Source organism: Myotis yumanensis, unplaced genomic scaffold, assembly GCF_028538775.1.
Source record: "Myotis yumanensis isolate MYYU_CA2020_CCGP unplaced genomic scaffold, mMyoYum1.0.hap1 SCAF_1, whole genome shotgun sequence".
NCBI classification, from domain to species: Eukaryota; Metazoa; Chordata; class Mammalia; order Chiroptera; family Vespertilionidae; genus Myotis; species Myotis yumanensis.
In genome coordinates, this window is record NW_027223752.1 from 38,802,409 (window position 1) to 38,819,991 (window position 17,583).

Genomic DNA, 17,583 nt, shown 5'->3' on the forward strand with positions numbered 1-17,583 from the left:
AACGTTCTCCTGAAAGAAATCCCATACCCATTAATATTCATTCACTATTTTCTACTACCCCCTCCAACTCATCCCTGGAAACTATTCATATACTTTCTAACTAAATTTGCCTTTTCTGGCCATTTCACATAAGTGAAACCATACAATATGTGACCTTTTGTGTCAGGTTTCTTTCACTTAACATAATGTTTTCAAGGTTCACCCATGTTGTACCATGTATCAGAACTTCATTCCTTTTAATGTCTGAATAATATTTCATGGTATGGATATATCACATTTGATTCATCAGTTAATGATATTTGGGTTGTTTTTACTTTTTGGCTATCATGCATAATGCTGCTGTGAACATATATATACAAGTTTTTATGTCTCTGTATGTTTTCATTTCTCATAAATATATACCTAGGGATGGAATTGCTGGGTCATTTGGTTACTCTATGTTTAACTTTTTGAGAAATTGCTGAGCTGTTTTCTACATGAGGTTGGACCATTTTATATCCCTTCCAGCAATATGTGAGGGTTCCAACTTTTCTATACCATGCCAACATTTGCTAATTTCTGTTTAAATAACACTTGGTATTTTTTTACTATAGCTGACTTTGCCTTCCTTCTTTTATTATTTTTTAAATGAAAAACCTCTAGTAATGAAAACATATAATGATCAACTCTATTCCATTTATGCTAAACTCAGTAATGGAGTTTGTAATCTATGTTTCATTTCTTATGAAAAATATATTTTCATATTTACGATAGCCTGGAGAATTCATATTAATGAACTTTTATATGGTAAAGGAAAATGTGGCCTAGAACATTTTCATTAGTAAATTCAGGAATTGTATCAGTAAATCTACAATGTTCTGCGCTTGCATCTTACTACCTTTATCCACATTAGCAAAATCAAAAAAGTACTACGTTTCTCCCTTTCTTCTTTTCTTCCTTCTGTGGGGGAGGAAGTGAAGAATAATTTTGCTTCTACCCTTCGTGGCTAAAAATAAATGACATATTAACAGGAGAAAAATTAAAGTCTAATAACAAGTATACCTCCTGTATACACGTATACCTCCTTAAATAACATTTCCAGCTAACAACAAAAAGAAAATGCTGGGGAAGTGGGGAGACCAGTTATTGCTGGGGGGAGGGGGTACCTAGAAAAGCACAGTAAACAAGGGTAAGTTGTTATTTAGATTTAGATCAATGCCTCTCCATTGATAAAGAGTTTCTAGAGATTTAGAATCATCTTTCTCTTCCTCCTACAAAGAGGGAGACACTCTTTCAAGAAGAGATTTCACTTATAAATGCAAATGTCTCTTATAAAAGGACTAGAGGCCTGCCTGGTGCACAAAAATTTGTGCACTTGCAGGGCAGGGGTCCCTCAGCCTGGCCTGTGCCCATTCACAGTCCAGGACCCCTTGGGGGATGTCCACCTGTCAACTTAGGCCCACTACCCCGGGGGATCAGGCCTAAGCTTGCAGTCAGACATCCTTCTGGCAGCCAGGGAGCCCTTGGGGGATATCCGACTAAAGGCTTAGGCCCCCAAGGGATCGGGTCTAAACCGTTAGTTGGACATTCTTAGTGCTGCCACGGAGGTGGGAGAGGCTCCTGCCACCACCACTGCGCTGGCCAGCCATGAGCCAGCTTCTGGCTGAGTGGCACTCCCCATATGGAAGTGCACTGACCACCAGGGGGCAGCCCCTGCATTGAGCGTCTGCCCCCTGATGGCCAGTGCACAGCATAGCAACCGGTCATTCTGCCGTTCAGTCAATGTGCATATTAGCCTTTTATTATTATTATATAGGATGTCCCTATTTCCCCCCTTTTGCCCCCTCTACCCAGCTTTTGCCCCCCACTTCTCTCTGGCCATCACCATCCTGTTGTCTGTGTCTATGGGTTGTGCATATATTTTCTTTGGCTAATCCCTTCTTTAAATTCACTTCTTTAAATTTTTATTTTCAGATAAGTGCTTATAACTGCACTATTATATATTTTGCATTATATCATTTAGAATTAAGATAATTTTTTATTGAACCCTTGTAAATTTTAGCACAATTTAATAAATTATGCTAGAAGCTATTAGGAGATTTTTCATGTAATGCATACACATTTCAATTAATATTTTATTAATTTTTAACTTTTTAATATTTTAATTTGAAATAATATCATACACATAAAAAAAAACTATAAAATACTACAGCATATTATATGTACCCTTCACCCAATTTTTTAGGTGCTAATAATTTAAACATAACCATTATACAACTAACAAAATTTGGAATATATTTTTCTTATAATCTCTTTAATGTTACTTAATCCATTTACTTTGTTTTTTGTTAATCTTCACCCAAGGATATTTTTCCATTAAATTTTAGAGAGAGTGAAGGGAAAGGGAGAGACACATTGATTGGTTGCCTCCTGCACATGCTTTGATAGGACTGGGGATCAAGCCAGCAACTGAGGTACATGCCCTTGACTGGAATTGAACCTGGGACCCTTCAGTTCACAGGCTAATGCTCCATCCACTGAGCAAAACAGGCTGCAGCTTAATTCATTTACTTTTAATCTATATGTGTCTTTATATTTAAAGTGGGTTTTGTTTTTGATTCACCATCATAATCTGTCTTTTAGTTGGTGCATTTATGCCACCGACTTTCAGAGTGCTTACTGATAGAGTTACTACCATATCAGGCGGCTTCTGTGGCTTCTGGGGCGGGCATGCTTTGCCGCCCCGGGACCCTCCCATCTTCGATCTTGGGTCCGGGGTGGCAAGGCACGGCCAGCTGCTGGGGGCTTTCTGGGGCAGGTGTGCCTTGCCGCTGGGACCCGCCAATGGGGTCCTGGGGCAGCCGGCCTGCCCTGGATGGAGGCTTGCTGGCAGTTGGCAGTTGGCGCTGTCCCACCCTGCCTGCAGTATGCAAATTAGCCGCCATCTTTGTTGGTGGTTAATTTGCATATCATGCTGCTTAGCCAATGGGAGGCATAGCGAAGGTACAGTCAATTACCATGTTTGTCTATTATTAGATAGGATCACTTCTCCATTTTCAGAGCTTCTCCTGTGCCTGCTGTTTCTTAAAACAACCAGCTCAAGATAGCCCTTATGCCAAAAAGACATATTTTGGGGTGATACATTTTGTTCCTTCTTTCTTTCCTTCCTTCCTTCCATCCTTTTCCTCTCTCCCTCCCTCCCTCCCTCCCTTCTTGCCTTCCTTCCTTCCTTCCTTCCTTCCTTCCTTCCTTCTTTCCTTCCTCCCTTCCTCTCTTCTTCCCCTCTCTTGCTCTACTCACCTCCCTTTCTTCCTTTTTCACATTAATTAATTAATTCCTTAAATTTTATTTGGGACCTAATTTTATTTGAACTAGACATTAACACATCATTTTTGTTACCAAACAGAAAGAGTTCATCTACCTGATTTTACCAGGGTCAAACACTAAACATCGAAAATTGCAGTGGAGAAATTAGTAACTTTATTTGCAGAGCACTAAGCAAGGAGAACAGGAAATCTATGGCTCTAAGCCTGAACTCCTGTTTCCTGGGTTCTGGGCATTTTTTAAGGAATTAGGGGGAACCGGTGTGTGGAAGCACTGGCTGGGCAAGTTTTCATTGGGAGACCTTGGAGCTTGTCTGTTTATGGGAAGGGGCTCCAGCACCAAGAGATTCCTGGACAGTGGACCCTTTGCTTCTAAAAGCGTTCTGGTGTTCGCAGTCTGGTTATGCCCCAGTCTTTCAGTTCTGTGGGAACAGCGTCCAGAGCTTCTGTTCCATGTTATAGCCAGTTGTAGATTAGTGTTTAGTCCAGGTTTAGTCCATGAATCCATTGTAGGACTCCCCCATGGCTGTGCGTGAGGTGGGCACAAGGGAGAGCAGCCCCCTGCGACAGGAGTCCCAAGAGGACCCAGGGCCTGTGTGTAAGAGAGAGAGAGAGAGAGAGAGAGAGAGAGAGAGAGAGAGCAAACTTCCTTTGTTTGGAAGTTTAATTGTTTAGGTTTCTCTTGCTTGCAGTGGCCACACCCATTCTGACCACTAATTTGTTCCCAACTATGACTGGCAGACAGGTAGGCACCTTCCCGTGTCACTCAGACCTTCCTGGGCATCCATCTAAACTGCCTTTGCCCAGTGCCTTTCCCCATCAATCAGCGGGGAACAGACTTGGAGAGTGTTAAATGCACTAATTGGTAAAGCTGTAGACATGGCATGTCTATACTCTTTGGTCTTCCCTTGCTCCTTTCCTGTTTGAGCTGGTTTTGCAGTTACACTTGCCTCTGGAGAGCTTAAAGATCTATGAGTGGCCTAAGTAAAGCAAGGCCACCATATTTCAAAACAGTTTGATGAGTCATCCTTACTCTTCCTTCACACATCTCAGTTTGTTGAATGGCCATCAGCCATGGCTCCATCACTGTGGCCTTTGTTAGAAAGAGCTTATAGCCTCTGATCTGGATATGACCGCATGTTTAATAAATATAAGTCTTTGTTGTATTAGTTCAGGTTGGAATGGAGTGAAAGGACTAGAGTTAGGCTTAGTGACTAAGTTTATAGAAATAGTAAAAAGAAACAAAGAATCAAACCAAATAGACCCCATGAGTCAGATGAACAGGAGCAGCTGCTTGATCACATGCCCCTATAAATTCATAGTCAATTCCCCAGACTCACAGATCCAGAAAGCGATGGGCCATTTGAGAGAAAACACCACTGCTATTCTCCTTCAAATTATAAACCACTGAATCTATGTCATTAAACAAATTATTCTAACCTTTTTTTTTCCCCCAGACCTTTATGGGATTTCAAAGTTCAGTACACATTCAATTTACTCTATTTTGATATCACTTTTATAATCAAATGTCCTACTTTTGAAATGGAAAGCTCAGTTGGCCATGTTCCCTGTTAAGTTTTAGAAGCTTTTATCATTTAAATAAATTAAACCTTCCAGCATGGGCTTCACAGAACATAATGAAGCACGGAGAAGAAAAGCTTAAATGAAATAAACCTCTCAAATCATAGGAATAGTACATGCTATTGTGCATTCTACCAATAGATGTGTGACAGGAATCAGCCTGATTCATGACTTTTCTTTTTTAAATTTGCCCTCAATTTTTTGTCGTGTTCATCAGCTATTTAATTTGCCATTGGTGGTAGTGACGAGGGGTTGGGGTGGGGCGAGACGAGACAGAGTACATCAAGTGAAAAGCCTCTGAGAAAACAATGAATACTGGATATTTTTTAAATTTAAATTCTTTATTGTTGAAAGTATTAGATATGTCTCCTTTTTTCCCCACTGACCTCTCCCCAGCCACTGCCACCCCCTAGCACATGCCCTCACCCCGCTACTGTCTGTGTCCATTGGTTATGCTCATATGCATGCATACAAATCCTTTGGTTGATCTCAAAATTGGATTTTTAAAGGCTGGTTTCTTTCAACACCACATTGATAATCATGCATATACATTTTTTCTTTTACATGGTTTAATTCATTTACGTTGCTTTCCTATGAACTTCATTCAGATCTTTCAACATTTTTAAAAACTATTTTTTTTGGGGGGGTGGGTTGTTTTTGTTTTCTAGAAATATATCATTATCATTTCCATGTACTAATTGTGTACAATTTATATAGCTAATATATTGAATTAACAGGGAACATTTTACTTCTGTATGACACCTTGCCCATATAAGAATCAATTGGATTATGAAAATTCTTAATTAATAAGTTTGCAGATTCTTCCAACTTCCAAAGAGTAGCATGCATATTTTTTAAAAATCCAAATAGGAACATGCTATTTTTTAGGTGTTTAACAAAATAAAATGTATCAATCTTCCATTCTGTTACTAAGTTGAACCATTTTATTATATGCATGATTAAATAGTTAAAAGTAAAAGGCACCTCTTAAAAGGAAAGATTCTGCAGAATATATTTGAGAATGCTCGTAATGGTAATGTAGAATAATTGCCATGCTATTTTTATGATGAAATGTGGCTCCTTAGTAATAAAAACACATTGTTATTCAAATTTAGAGTTAAGGGTCATAAAGTTATCGTCAAAACTATGAGGGTTTATAGAGAGGGCCTATTACTTTTAATGTTTTTGAAATACAGTGAATTACTTTAGGCATCCCTGCTGTTTTATTTTCTTATTTATGACATAATGCATTCTTTGTAACAAGACAGACACAAAGCTATTATACTTTACATATAAGACATGGATCAAGTGGTGGTGGCACCTCAGTAGATTATTAGTCTTTAATCCTTAAACACAATAAAATCTTTTTATCTGTTTCTTTGTTTTTAATTTTAGTGCTTATATTCTCTTACCTCACATTAAGGAAGTGTCATATTGCCATCAGCTGGAAAATAAGTTCTTTTTTTTTTTTTTTTTTATATATTTTATTGATTTTTTTTTACAGAGAGGAAGGGAGAGAGATAGAGAGTTAGAAACATCGATGAGAGAGAAACATCGACCAGCTGCCTCCTGCACATCTCCCACTGGGGATATGCCCGCAACCCAGGTACATGCCCTTGACCGGAATCGAACCCGGGACCTTTCAGTCCGCAGGCCGACGCTCTATCCACTGAGCCAAACCAGTTTCGGCTGGAAAATAAGTTCTTAATGGGTGTTATTACATCCTCACAATGAAACTGTTCTGACTCAGGTTCTTTAAAGACTGATTTGTGGGTTGAAGCTCTGGACCTGGCTTCCAAATGAGGAGATAGGGGTGGGCGGGCATTATGATCAATTACAGGGGTTGGGAACCTTTTCTCTGCCAAGGGCCATTTGGATATTTATAGCATCATTCACGGGCCATACAAAATTATCAGCTTAAAAATTAACCTGTTATATTTGGTCAAACATTTAATTAACTCACCCTTAATGCTTTGGCAGGGCCAGACTGAATGATTTCCTGGGCCGTATATGCCAGTGGGCTGGACACTCCCCACCCCTGAATTATAATACATATAGCATTGATTTATTGTTTAGACTAAGAGTGCAAAATAATAAAAGAATTATAAAACAATCTTCCTGTTTGTAATACTTTCGATGCATAAACTGATCACAAACATATTTGCTGAATGTATGAAAAGGTTATTGATTTGATAAATAACATTTATTTATTGAGGTCTTTCAAGGTAACAGACGCTGTTGTAGGCATTAGAGGTATAGAAGTTAACAAAACAAAGGTCCCTGTCCCCATAAACAAATGAATCTAGGTATTAGTGTTATCTGCGTCCCCACTTGTTACCCGTGGAAATAGAGTTCCTGCGCTGTTGCAAGGACAAGCGAACTTTACTCCTGTGGAATTAAGCCCCTGGCTTTCCAATGTCCTATTTCCCTCCATCTGCCATGGAAAAAGTCCAGTCTTGTCTTCAGCAGGGCTAGGATTAAGATCCAGAGTCTCGGCTCCATATAAAAGTCCAGTTTAGTCCAGCATGTGGCTAGTTTAGATTGTGTCCCAGCTGCAGTCCATTGTATATGGGGTTCACCTGGCCATGAGCTGTGTAGCTGCTTAAGAGCACATGGTGGGTGTAGGCCATGGAGCAAGAGGGTGCAATAGGGAACAAGAAGCAAGAGATAGAGAGAACTCCTTTGTCTGGGGATTATGACCAGGGCTTGACCAGTTAACCCTTCAAGATTTCACACTCTTGCAGTGGCTCTATCCCCCTAGCCAAGTATCTTCCCTACTTCATCCCTACTTCACTGCACATGCACCCATTTCCTGCTTTGTTGGACTCCGTCCCCCAGTGATCTGCAGGGAATGGACTGGTGGTTCCCTGGGGAGTGTGAAGTTGAAGCTTCCTGGTGAAGCTGCCCAGATGACCATGATTATAATGCCTGGCCTTTCATTTGCTCTCTTTCTGTTATTAATATTATTAACTAGCCAATAACATTACCAAAGTTGGTATGAGAGTATAGGGAAAACCACATTCTTTGACCCTCTCCACTCCCCGCCTTTCATAAATGTAATAAATGTAATATATGTTGAAGCAAGTTAAAAGAAAATACAAGGGCTTCCATGAAGGGGACAAGAAGCTACAAATGGTGGCATGTATTTCAACTGCTGGGAGAGTAAGCAAGCCTCCTGTCTGCCTTGGAGAGTGAGGAGAGTTTAGAGACCATCTCCTTTAAGCCTCTCTTCAGCTTTTTTGTCAAGGGTATCAGTTACTCAGCAAGCATAGGGATGGTTCTCCATGGCAAATGCTTTGTGACGCATTACCTGTTGGGTGTGAAACTCCCTATTTCATCCACTTAACTATCTGGGTTTTCACAAGGTCCAGAAGGAAGTGTCAGCGTTACCCTGAGAGATGTAATGAAGAGCAAACTGTTTGGAATCTGACTCCTTGGATTTGTATCCTGGTCTCTTACTAGTTGTGTGACCACAGGCAAACCACTCAAACTTTCTGTGCCTTAGTTTGCTCTTCTGTAACATGAGAATACTAGGACTTATTGCACAGAGTAGTTACGACACTTAAATTAGAAAATAAATGTGTAGACAATCCCTTTGTTATATGTAAACTTCTTATAACTATTTCTCAATTAGTCACAATTTCTCTTCTGCAGTCAAAATATACAAGATAAATTCAGTCTCCTTTAACAAACTCCATCTAATCCAATAATGTTTTTTAAAGTTAATTTTGTTTTAGAAGCCTGATAATGGTAAATAGTTGATCCAATCTAAGTGTTATTGTTTTCAGTGAGGCTCCAGTTCAAATTCTGTAGCTTGGGTAGGACATTACATTTAGCAAAAAAACCCAAACAAACAAAAAACAAAGGACCACCCAGTTAAATTTAAATTTCAAGTAAACAATAAATAGTTTTTAAAGTATAAATATGTCTGATCCAAATAAATAGTGTACACATTTTTTAGTATAAGTATGTCCTAAATATTACAAGAATATCCTGCATTTTATTTGGCATCCCTGTGTCAGGCACCTACCTACGCTGCTCCACTGAAAGTTTGAAATAGATCCTTTTTTCTCAAATGGGAAGGCTATTGTCACTTCCCAAATGGGAAGGCTATTGCATCAAGGCTATGTCTATCAAAGGCTAGGTAACAGCCTTTAAAATAAATAAACAAAAAAGGCAGGAATTGAGTGTGAAGGAGGATGTGGCCAGTTATTTGCATCGGTCTCCTCATGTCAGTTCATAGACCCAAAGTGAGTACATTTTCGGTGATAGGGGGTGAAACAGGAATAAAGTATCTATGTTTCCATGTTTGGATCTGTCTGGTCCCAAAGAGTGTTAACATCTTAAAGTCTTAGAACAAGCTCTGTTTACTTAGGAAGTGTAAGAAACACGTCAGCCCTTTGAAAAACCTCTAAGTACACGGTTGGAGCTTTGATAGCAGGCTTGGAGATTAGTATTGCATCTTTTTAAAAAAGTGCCTCTAGAATGGGAAAAATATGCTGGTCTTTGCAGACAGTTATTAAATTTAGAAAATATTTATTTTAAATTTCCAATGATTAGTACATGATAAGCTGTTTTTAGTGTCTCAATCTCAATTTTTAAAATGTGCGCTTAGAGAAGGGCTATCTCCCTGACTTTTCTGTTAACAGTGACCATCATTAGTATTGGTTTCTGCTAGAAAATCAATGATTATGTGTTACTCCTGGAAACTGCTGAATCTTCAAGAAGTGATGAAAATGGTTTCAAATACAAAGTGTTTTATGAGAGTTCAAGGGAGAGAACCAACATTTTTTTTGAGTGTCTTTCATATGCCAGGGACTCTGTACTTCTCATATATTTCTAATCTAACCAACAACTACATCAGAGGAGGTGATGGAGGTAAGTTATTTTGCTATTATCATAAAATTGTCTGATTCTGAAAGCACTTCATCTCACTTCGTTTTGAATTTTCCTTACAGCCTTCTCCTGCAGTTATTTTGTTCTTCAGCAAAAAATCTTACACTATTAAATTCACTTCTAACTCTGATAATATAAGTGGTAATGTCCTATATAGTTTACTATTTTTTATTTTTCTTGAAATTATACATTCCCAGTATTATTTTTAAAATAGATATTTTTCATGAAAGTTTGCTTATTTATTTATGGATATGCATCTAAAATCACATGTACTATATATTTAATTTTATGTTTAAAATGTAAAAAAATATTGGAATTTGAAGATTCCAACCTCCCACTCAGTGAAAGTCTCACCTAAACAAAGTTCTTACTTCTGTTTGCATATTTTAGTAGTGTGAGGAACACGAGTTTTCAAATTATTCAATTATTAGATAGCAGCTTGAAATTAAGTATATATATTCAGGTGATATTTACCTTCCAGAATTTTTTTCTAATAGATCCAAGTTTTGCCTTCTGGAGCCATATGAATACATTTACTCCTTCCTTATGCCCAACCCATGTCCTTTGTGGATGACCTGTCTAACTTTCCAGTACTTTTAAACCCTGGAAATCTTACTATTTGACCCTTAAACAGGGGATGGTATTAAAGTAGTTTTGAATTATATATATATATATATATATATATATATATATATATATATATACACACACACATACATATACATACACTAGTGGCCCGGTGCATGAAATTTGTACACATTAAAAGGGAATTAATTAGAGGAAATATTTTAATATTGCTACTTGCCCTTTCTCTATAATAGAAGTATCATAGATGAAAGAAAATTAGTAAAATGTCTATGAAAATCTCCCTCCTGTCAGAGTCTGGGGTGCGCTGTGGAACCCAGAGTCAAGTCCCCGCCACCTGCGTGTGCCTTGAAATCATGCAAGACCCAGACCAGGCCGTCCCCAGCTCCATCAAGCCCTGCAGGGCGTGGGGTGCAGCCTCAGGTCCCTCGGCCCTGTCACGAGGGCATGAGGGTATGATGACCATTTGCATATTAGCTCTTTATTATATAGGATATATGTATATATATATATATATATATATATATATGTATATATATATATAAAACATACAAAAACAGTGACATATTACAAGTAAATCTAAGAGATAAATATATATTTCTTTACTCATATATGTATATACACACTTGCATATACTAACATATTTAGTATAACATATACTAATATATTTTCCATTAAATAGGAACATGAACTAGAAAGGCAGTATCTCTATTCAGTTGTTTCTTCACTACATTCACCTAGAATTAAGTAAGCTAAGTAATCTTAGTCAACTGCCCTATGTTGAGTTTTAAGCGCACTGCTTGTGTTAAATAGTATGGGAATATTTTTTTCCATTCAGAAATGACCTTGCCCTATGTTTGAGGGTTTCCTCTGTAAAACCAAGCACATCTGTATGCTGTCACACAATTATAAATTCATCTGTTTTTTATCGTGTTTTCAATATCTCTGCCCCACCACAGATCATTTTCCGTAAAATCAGTGATGTGAAGAAGGAGGAGGAGGAGCGCCTCAGGCAGAAGAATGAAGTCACGCTCAGCATCCCCGTGGACCACCCGGTCAGAAAGCTCTTCCAGAAGTTCAAGCAGCAGAAGGAGCTGCGGAATCAGGGCTCCTCGCAGAGCGACCCCGAGCGGAACCAGCTCCAGGTAGAGAGCCGCTCCTTACAGAATGGAGCCTCCATCACCGGCACCAGTGTGGTCACGGTGTCACAGATCACACCCATTCAGACATCTCTGGCCTTCGTGAGAACAAGCGAGTCCCTCAAGCAGAACAACCGCGATGCCATGGAGCTCAAGCCCAATGGCGGTGCTGACCCCAGATGTCTCAAAGTCAACAGCCCCATAAGAATGAAGAACGGAAATGGGAAAGGGTGGCTGCGACTCAAGAATCACATGGGAGCCCATGAGGAGAAGAAAGAAGACTGGAATAATGTCACTAAAGCCGAGTCTATGGGGCTATTGTCAGAGGACCCCAAGGGCAGCGACTCAGAGAACAGTGTGACCAAAAATCCATTAAGGAAGACAGATTCTTGTGACAGTGGGATTACAAAAAGTGACCTTCGTTTGGATAAGGCTGGTGAGGTGCGAAGTCCGCTGGAGCACAGCCCCATTCAGGCTGATGCCAAGCACCCCTTTTATCCCATCCCCGAGCAAGCCTTACAGACCACACTGCAGGAAGTCAAACACGAACTCAAGGAGGACATTCAGCTGCTAAGTTGCAGAATGACTGCCCTGGAGAAGCAGGTGGCAGAAATTTTAAAAATACTCTCAGAAAAAAGTGCGCCCCAGACCTCTTCTCCGGAACCCCAAACGCCACTCCAAGTACCTCCCCAAATACCATGTCAGGATATTTTTAGTGTTTCCAGGCCTGAGTCACCTGAATCTGATAAAGGTGAAATCCACTTTTAATATATATTATACATATATATTTGTTAATATCTTAAAGACAGTATATACATCTATATACAGAATGTGTATATACAGTATATACATATATATTTTCACTTGCTTTCAATATGATGAACACAATATGGATTTTGATATGTAAATATTGCATGTCCAGCTGGATTCTGGCCTGCCAAAGATGATTATTAAAAACATAGATATTGCTTGTACATTATGCAGTTGACTGCATGCACACTTTACTTTTCTTTATAATCTCTATTCTGTAATTTAAAAAAGTATGATTTTTGTTAATTAAGGCAATGTAATATTTGAAGAATCAGGGTCCAACCTGCCAGTGTTGCCATGACAAATTTGATCTCAGGCTGAGTAGACTGCACTGTCATTTCCTCACTGTTCTGTTGAGTTAAAATTAGAGATTAATGCCAAGGAAGAGTTCAACTTTGTAAACTGTTAGTACCATTTTACGATCTCTTTCCTTAGGTTATTTTTCTGTAACTGAGTGTTAGGTTATTTTTCCCCAAGAGGCAATGTTTTCTCCATTTAAAGGACTGTTTTGTTGCCTGAGTCAGATAGCAGTGTGGGGTATTGAAAATTTATTGCTATGGGTTTTGTGCATGAATTGCATTTCTGCTCAACTATACCTCTTCTTTTTCAACATTATACTTAGATAGTAATCATTAACTTCTATGTAAGGAAATCCCTATCCCCTCCGTCTTGGAGAACAGCTGCCATCTTGTAAGCTGATTTTATCAACCCCATAAACACAAAACTCTTAATATAGTGTATATTATTATAGAAATACTGCACCACAGGGTACAAGGGCCTTTTAACCATTCCTGTTAGAGATGCTGATCTTCTGAAGGTGATGGATGCTCTCAAGTTGTGTTTCTAAAACTTGTTCAAGGGCGAAGTTAAAAGGTTCTTCACAAAGAAAGAAACAAACAAAAAAACATTTAAGAAATCATATCAAAATTTTACCTATAATGACATAAATAAAAAAGAATGTAAAACAGACAAGTTTTGTAGCTTATCTATCACTTAGGAAGGATGAGACACAGGTACAGAATTGCTCACACATGATTCTGTGTGTAGCAATAACACATGAAATGTGCTTAAAAAACCCAGAAACAATTAAGAAGTAGAGGTTAAATTGCTCAACTCAGATAACTGCTTTTCTATAATTTTATTCTGGTTACAGTTTTCTATAGCTTTTTTGCACAGTTCTACTGCTGGACTTCTGCTGAGTTCATAGACTCCTGTGGCTCACGCAGACCACTTAGGAAAGGGGGGTACTAGAGACTGAATTTCAGATTCTTTTGGGTCACAAATCCTCTTAGAAAGTGCCTATTATCAACTAAAAAAAGTCACAAAGAGTTATGTGTAGCTAATCCTTTAAATGATATGTATTGGGAATCAAATACACATTAATTCCTAAGAACACAGAAGAACTTATTTATCTTGACTAACGGGTATTTTGTAAAGTTGGTTGGAGAGATATACTTTTGAATTGGTGCATGCTTGACATTTACCAGTGGGAGCAGGGCAGTTAACGTTTGCATCAAGTTGAAAATATATACCAATTGAATTTGTACATTATCGGACCATCTGTCCCCAAGATGATAGCAAAATCAAAGGAGATATTTTGATCAATTGTACCCATTTTTATGAGCTTTTCTACCTATCTCGCAGCATCCATAAACAAAATCACCAGAACCAAAACTTATCACAGTTAGACTGGAGAAGTGCAAAACAAAGTCATTTATTAAAAAGTTGATATTTTAGAATTTGTAATAGAACTTCTTCACATGCCCACAAGATGTGCCTCTTTCATTCAGGAGTCTCAGAACAGATGTTCTGTGCCATGGATTCCATTTTCTTCCCTTTGTGCCCATAACTTCCATGACCCATAATGGAAGTTGTCAGGGGACGATGTCTCCATGCTATGCTACAATATCTACCTACCATAGGCACATAAAAATGAGGTAATCATGGTATAAAACAGGGGTGGTGAAACATCTGGCTCATGGGCTGTATAAGGCCCACAAAATCATCTGGTCTGGCCCTGCCAAGGTATTAGGGGTGAGTTAATTAAATGTTTGACCAAACATAGCAGGCTAATTTTTAAGCTGATAAATTTGTATGGCCCATGAATGATGTTATAAATATTTAAGTGGCCTTTGGCAGAAAAAAAAAAGGTTCCCCACCCCTGGTGTGAGGTATTAGTCTTGAAATTGGGATTTTGTTGCTGTCAGGGTGAGGAGGGTACCTTTTTCTTGACCTCTGACATTTATTGAATTTCAGGGTACTTTTCTATTTAACTAAGTGTGAGACAAGCTTGGCTAAGCTTTTTAAAGGTGGATGAGTGGTAAAAATAAACTGAGTACAGAAAGTGGTCAGTTTAACTTTAGCCATGTGCTTTAACAAAAAACAGTTGCTGTAAAGCTGTAAGAGAATGACTGTGAAACAGACGGCCAGTGTAAAGCTACAATCCATGCCTTTGCATATTAGTGGTGCATATACTAGTACTTGCTGTGTTCTGGCATTGACTCAGAGTTTCATCAAATTGACCTATAATATTATTGTTCACATATATGGGAAAGAAACGTATGGTTTTTGAACTACTACAAGTGTCACAAAGGAGAGAAATGTATCAATTGCTTATTTCTGGTACAGTTATGACTGTATTCTTTTATAGCCACCTCTGTTCCAGTTTGCATGACATGATGAGCTGCTGAATGCACCCTGCTGTTTCAGCAGGAATGCACGTGTTCAGCAAACACTGTACATAGAGTAGTCTTTTAGGTTCCCACATTCCTTAGTTCTTACCAGTTGAACTTACTCAGATTTGAATGAAAGGTGAGCACCTGCTTGAATATGTGCAATAATGATACAATCATGTTCTGTGTTGCCTCAACCAGCATAGACTGTAGATTCCCTTTGGGGGGACCAGATGACTGCATGTTTTATTCTTACACTGTATAGATGCTTTTGGTGCATCCAGAATAAAATTTTTACTATGATATTTCTGAACAATGCACTAATAGGAATAAATAGAAATGTATTTAAAATCTAAACATTTTCCAAAGCAACTTACACACCTTCATTATTTTTCTATGATAATATATAAGATCAGATGCTGTACCCTGGACAGGTGGGTGTAACACAATAGTGAAAGTCAAACAAAGAAGAAAATGTGAACTGTGCATCATAATGGCAAGTTTTATCAGTCTGTTTTAGGATATTATTGCACTAAATGTGATCTGGTAGATAGAGGAGCTTATAATAAAAGACAAATAGGCACACGAAAGGCAGATGACAAAGCTGAGAGTGTCCCATGTTGACATAAGTAGAACTTAGGATGGTTTTGGCATAGATGTTGAGTAGAGATGCATACTTCATTGTTAAAATGGAAACCTTTTATTATGGACACTGGTTTCATCTCACATTAAATATAGAAATATAAATGTCCCAATAATTTCATCAAAAAATTTATGTAGATCAGAGAATTAGAAAATTTGGGGTTTTAAATTGCTCCTAAGAACACATAAATTTATGTAGATCAGAGAATTAGAAAATTTGGGGTTTTAAATTGCTCCTGGAGTACCCAGCACTTTAATAGGAATATGAATTATGACCACTAACTAAAGTGCCATTTTGAAATTTAATCTTATTGGAACCTAAATGTCAATCACAGCTTCTCTTAAATTTAAGAAGATTTTGTTCACTTGTGAGATCTGGCCCGTATGTTGTTCTATTTTAAATAAATAAATTCTTTCAGAAAACATTTTTTTTTAATTAGTCTTTAGAGCAATGACTGTTTTTGAAGTGTGCACTGGCTGGTACTGGTGAAATTATTTGTCATTCTTAATGAATTGTACTATCTTGTATAATTTTTATCTTATAAGCTATTTTATCTATCTCTTTTCCAAAATTTTATGTAGCTAATGAGAACTTTTCTCTAGGATGTACATAATACATGGACAACTTTAAAATATGAATATTTTTAATGATGTGAATGTTGTGTTTTAATACTTCGTTATGTGTAAGAGTATTTCTCTTGTGGTCTTGATGGAAAGGGATAAAGGAAAGTTCAGTCTTTTGGAAAACAATCTGTCTGTGGTTCTGAATCTAGCTTTGCCATAAATGCAGTGTATCTTTGGGGAAGATACTGCTGTTTTTATTTTGTTTTTGATATGTTCTGGGCTTCAATTTCCCCACCAATAAATAATAAAACGAAGAGCTGCTCCCTTCTTATATCAAGACAATGTTAGGTGATGAAAATCATCTTTCTCTCAAATGAAAATCACATTAAGACAAATGATCATTTTTAATTTTTTTTCATAGATCAGCCAAGATGTGCTTTCCAAATATTCTAGGTTTTAGAGGAGACTTCTTTGGTCAGAAGGTGGTGGGGAAAGGCATGGGGGGGGGGGGGGCGCTAAATAATCATTAGTAAGAGGCATGTGAGTGAAAGACTTGAAAATTACCTGGGTATTTGGAACTCCTAATCAAATAAACATACAAAGAACGAAAGTCTTTTGAGGGAAGAGAGAAAAATATATATGTAAATACAACTTTTTTCTTACTCTACTGAGTCATAGTGCTCAGCAGAAATTTTCAATTTTGTGAGAAAAGTAAATAAATGGTGAATATTTAAAGTATAGGGCACTTCAATTTTTTTGTATAAAAATAATCATGACTTGCTCAAGATATACTGTTTCACAACAGCAGTTGTTCTTATAACAAAATTCTTAATATTTAAAGAATTCTTTCCAATAACCAGTTTTCCAGTGTGTACCTTCAATTGAAGAAAGTTAAGAAAAAGGTTAAAAACAAACAAACAAACACACACATTTATATTTTTAAACCACCCATGTTATTCTGTCTTTAGTGAGAGGGTTTGGGTTTTAAAAATCATAATATATAATTAGTAATATTGGTAACTCAAGGAAGCCACTTTTAGCATGTGAACATTTTATTTTTATTTTTAATATGTTTTTTTATTGATTTCAGAGAGAGGAAGGGAGAGGGAGAGAGAGATAGAGACATCAATGATGAGAGGGAATCATCATTGCATGCCCCCTACTGGGAATCCAGCCCACAACCTGGGCATGTGCCCTGACTGGGAATTGAACCTGTCCTCCTTTTGTGGGTTGGACTCTCAACCACTGAGCCACACTAGCCAGGCAACATTTTATTTTTTTAAATGAGATTTGTTTTGTTAATTTTTGCTCATTCTGCAAAGAGTCTTGTATATTAAGGGATACACTCAAAGCTGTAGTCCCTTAATTTGCCATGACCCTTTGGGAAAGGAA

The 17,583-nt window shown here is 37.8% G+C and overlaps 1 protein-coding gene across 1 annotated transcript in view; it reads left to right on the forward strand.

Annotated features, from left to right (window-relative positions):
• Positions 1 to 16,651, forward strand: part of KCNH5 (potassium voltage-gated channel subfamily H member 5) — a 255,555-nt gene extending 238,904 nt beyond the window's left edge. The window contains exon 11 of the mRNA XM_070418754.1: positions 11,324 to 16,651. Coding sequence (XP_070274855.1) covers positions 11,324 to 12,271 — 948 coding nt within the window. The 3' untranslated portion in view covers positions 12,272 to 16,651. The remainder of the gene's footprint in view (positions 1 to 11,323) is intronic.
• Positions 16,652 to 17,583: the final 932 nt, after the last annotated feature.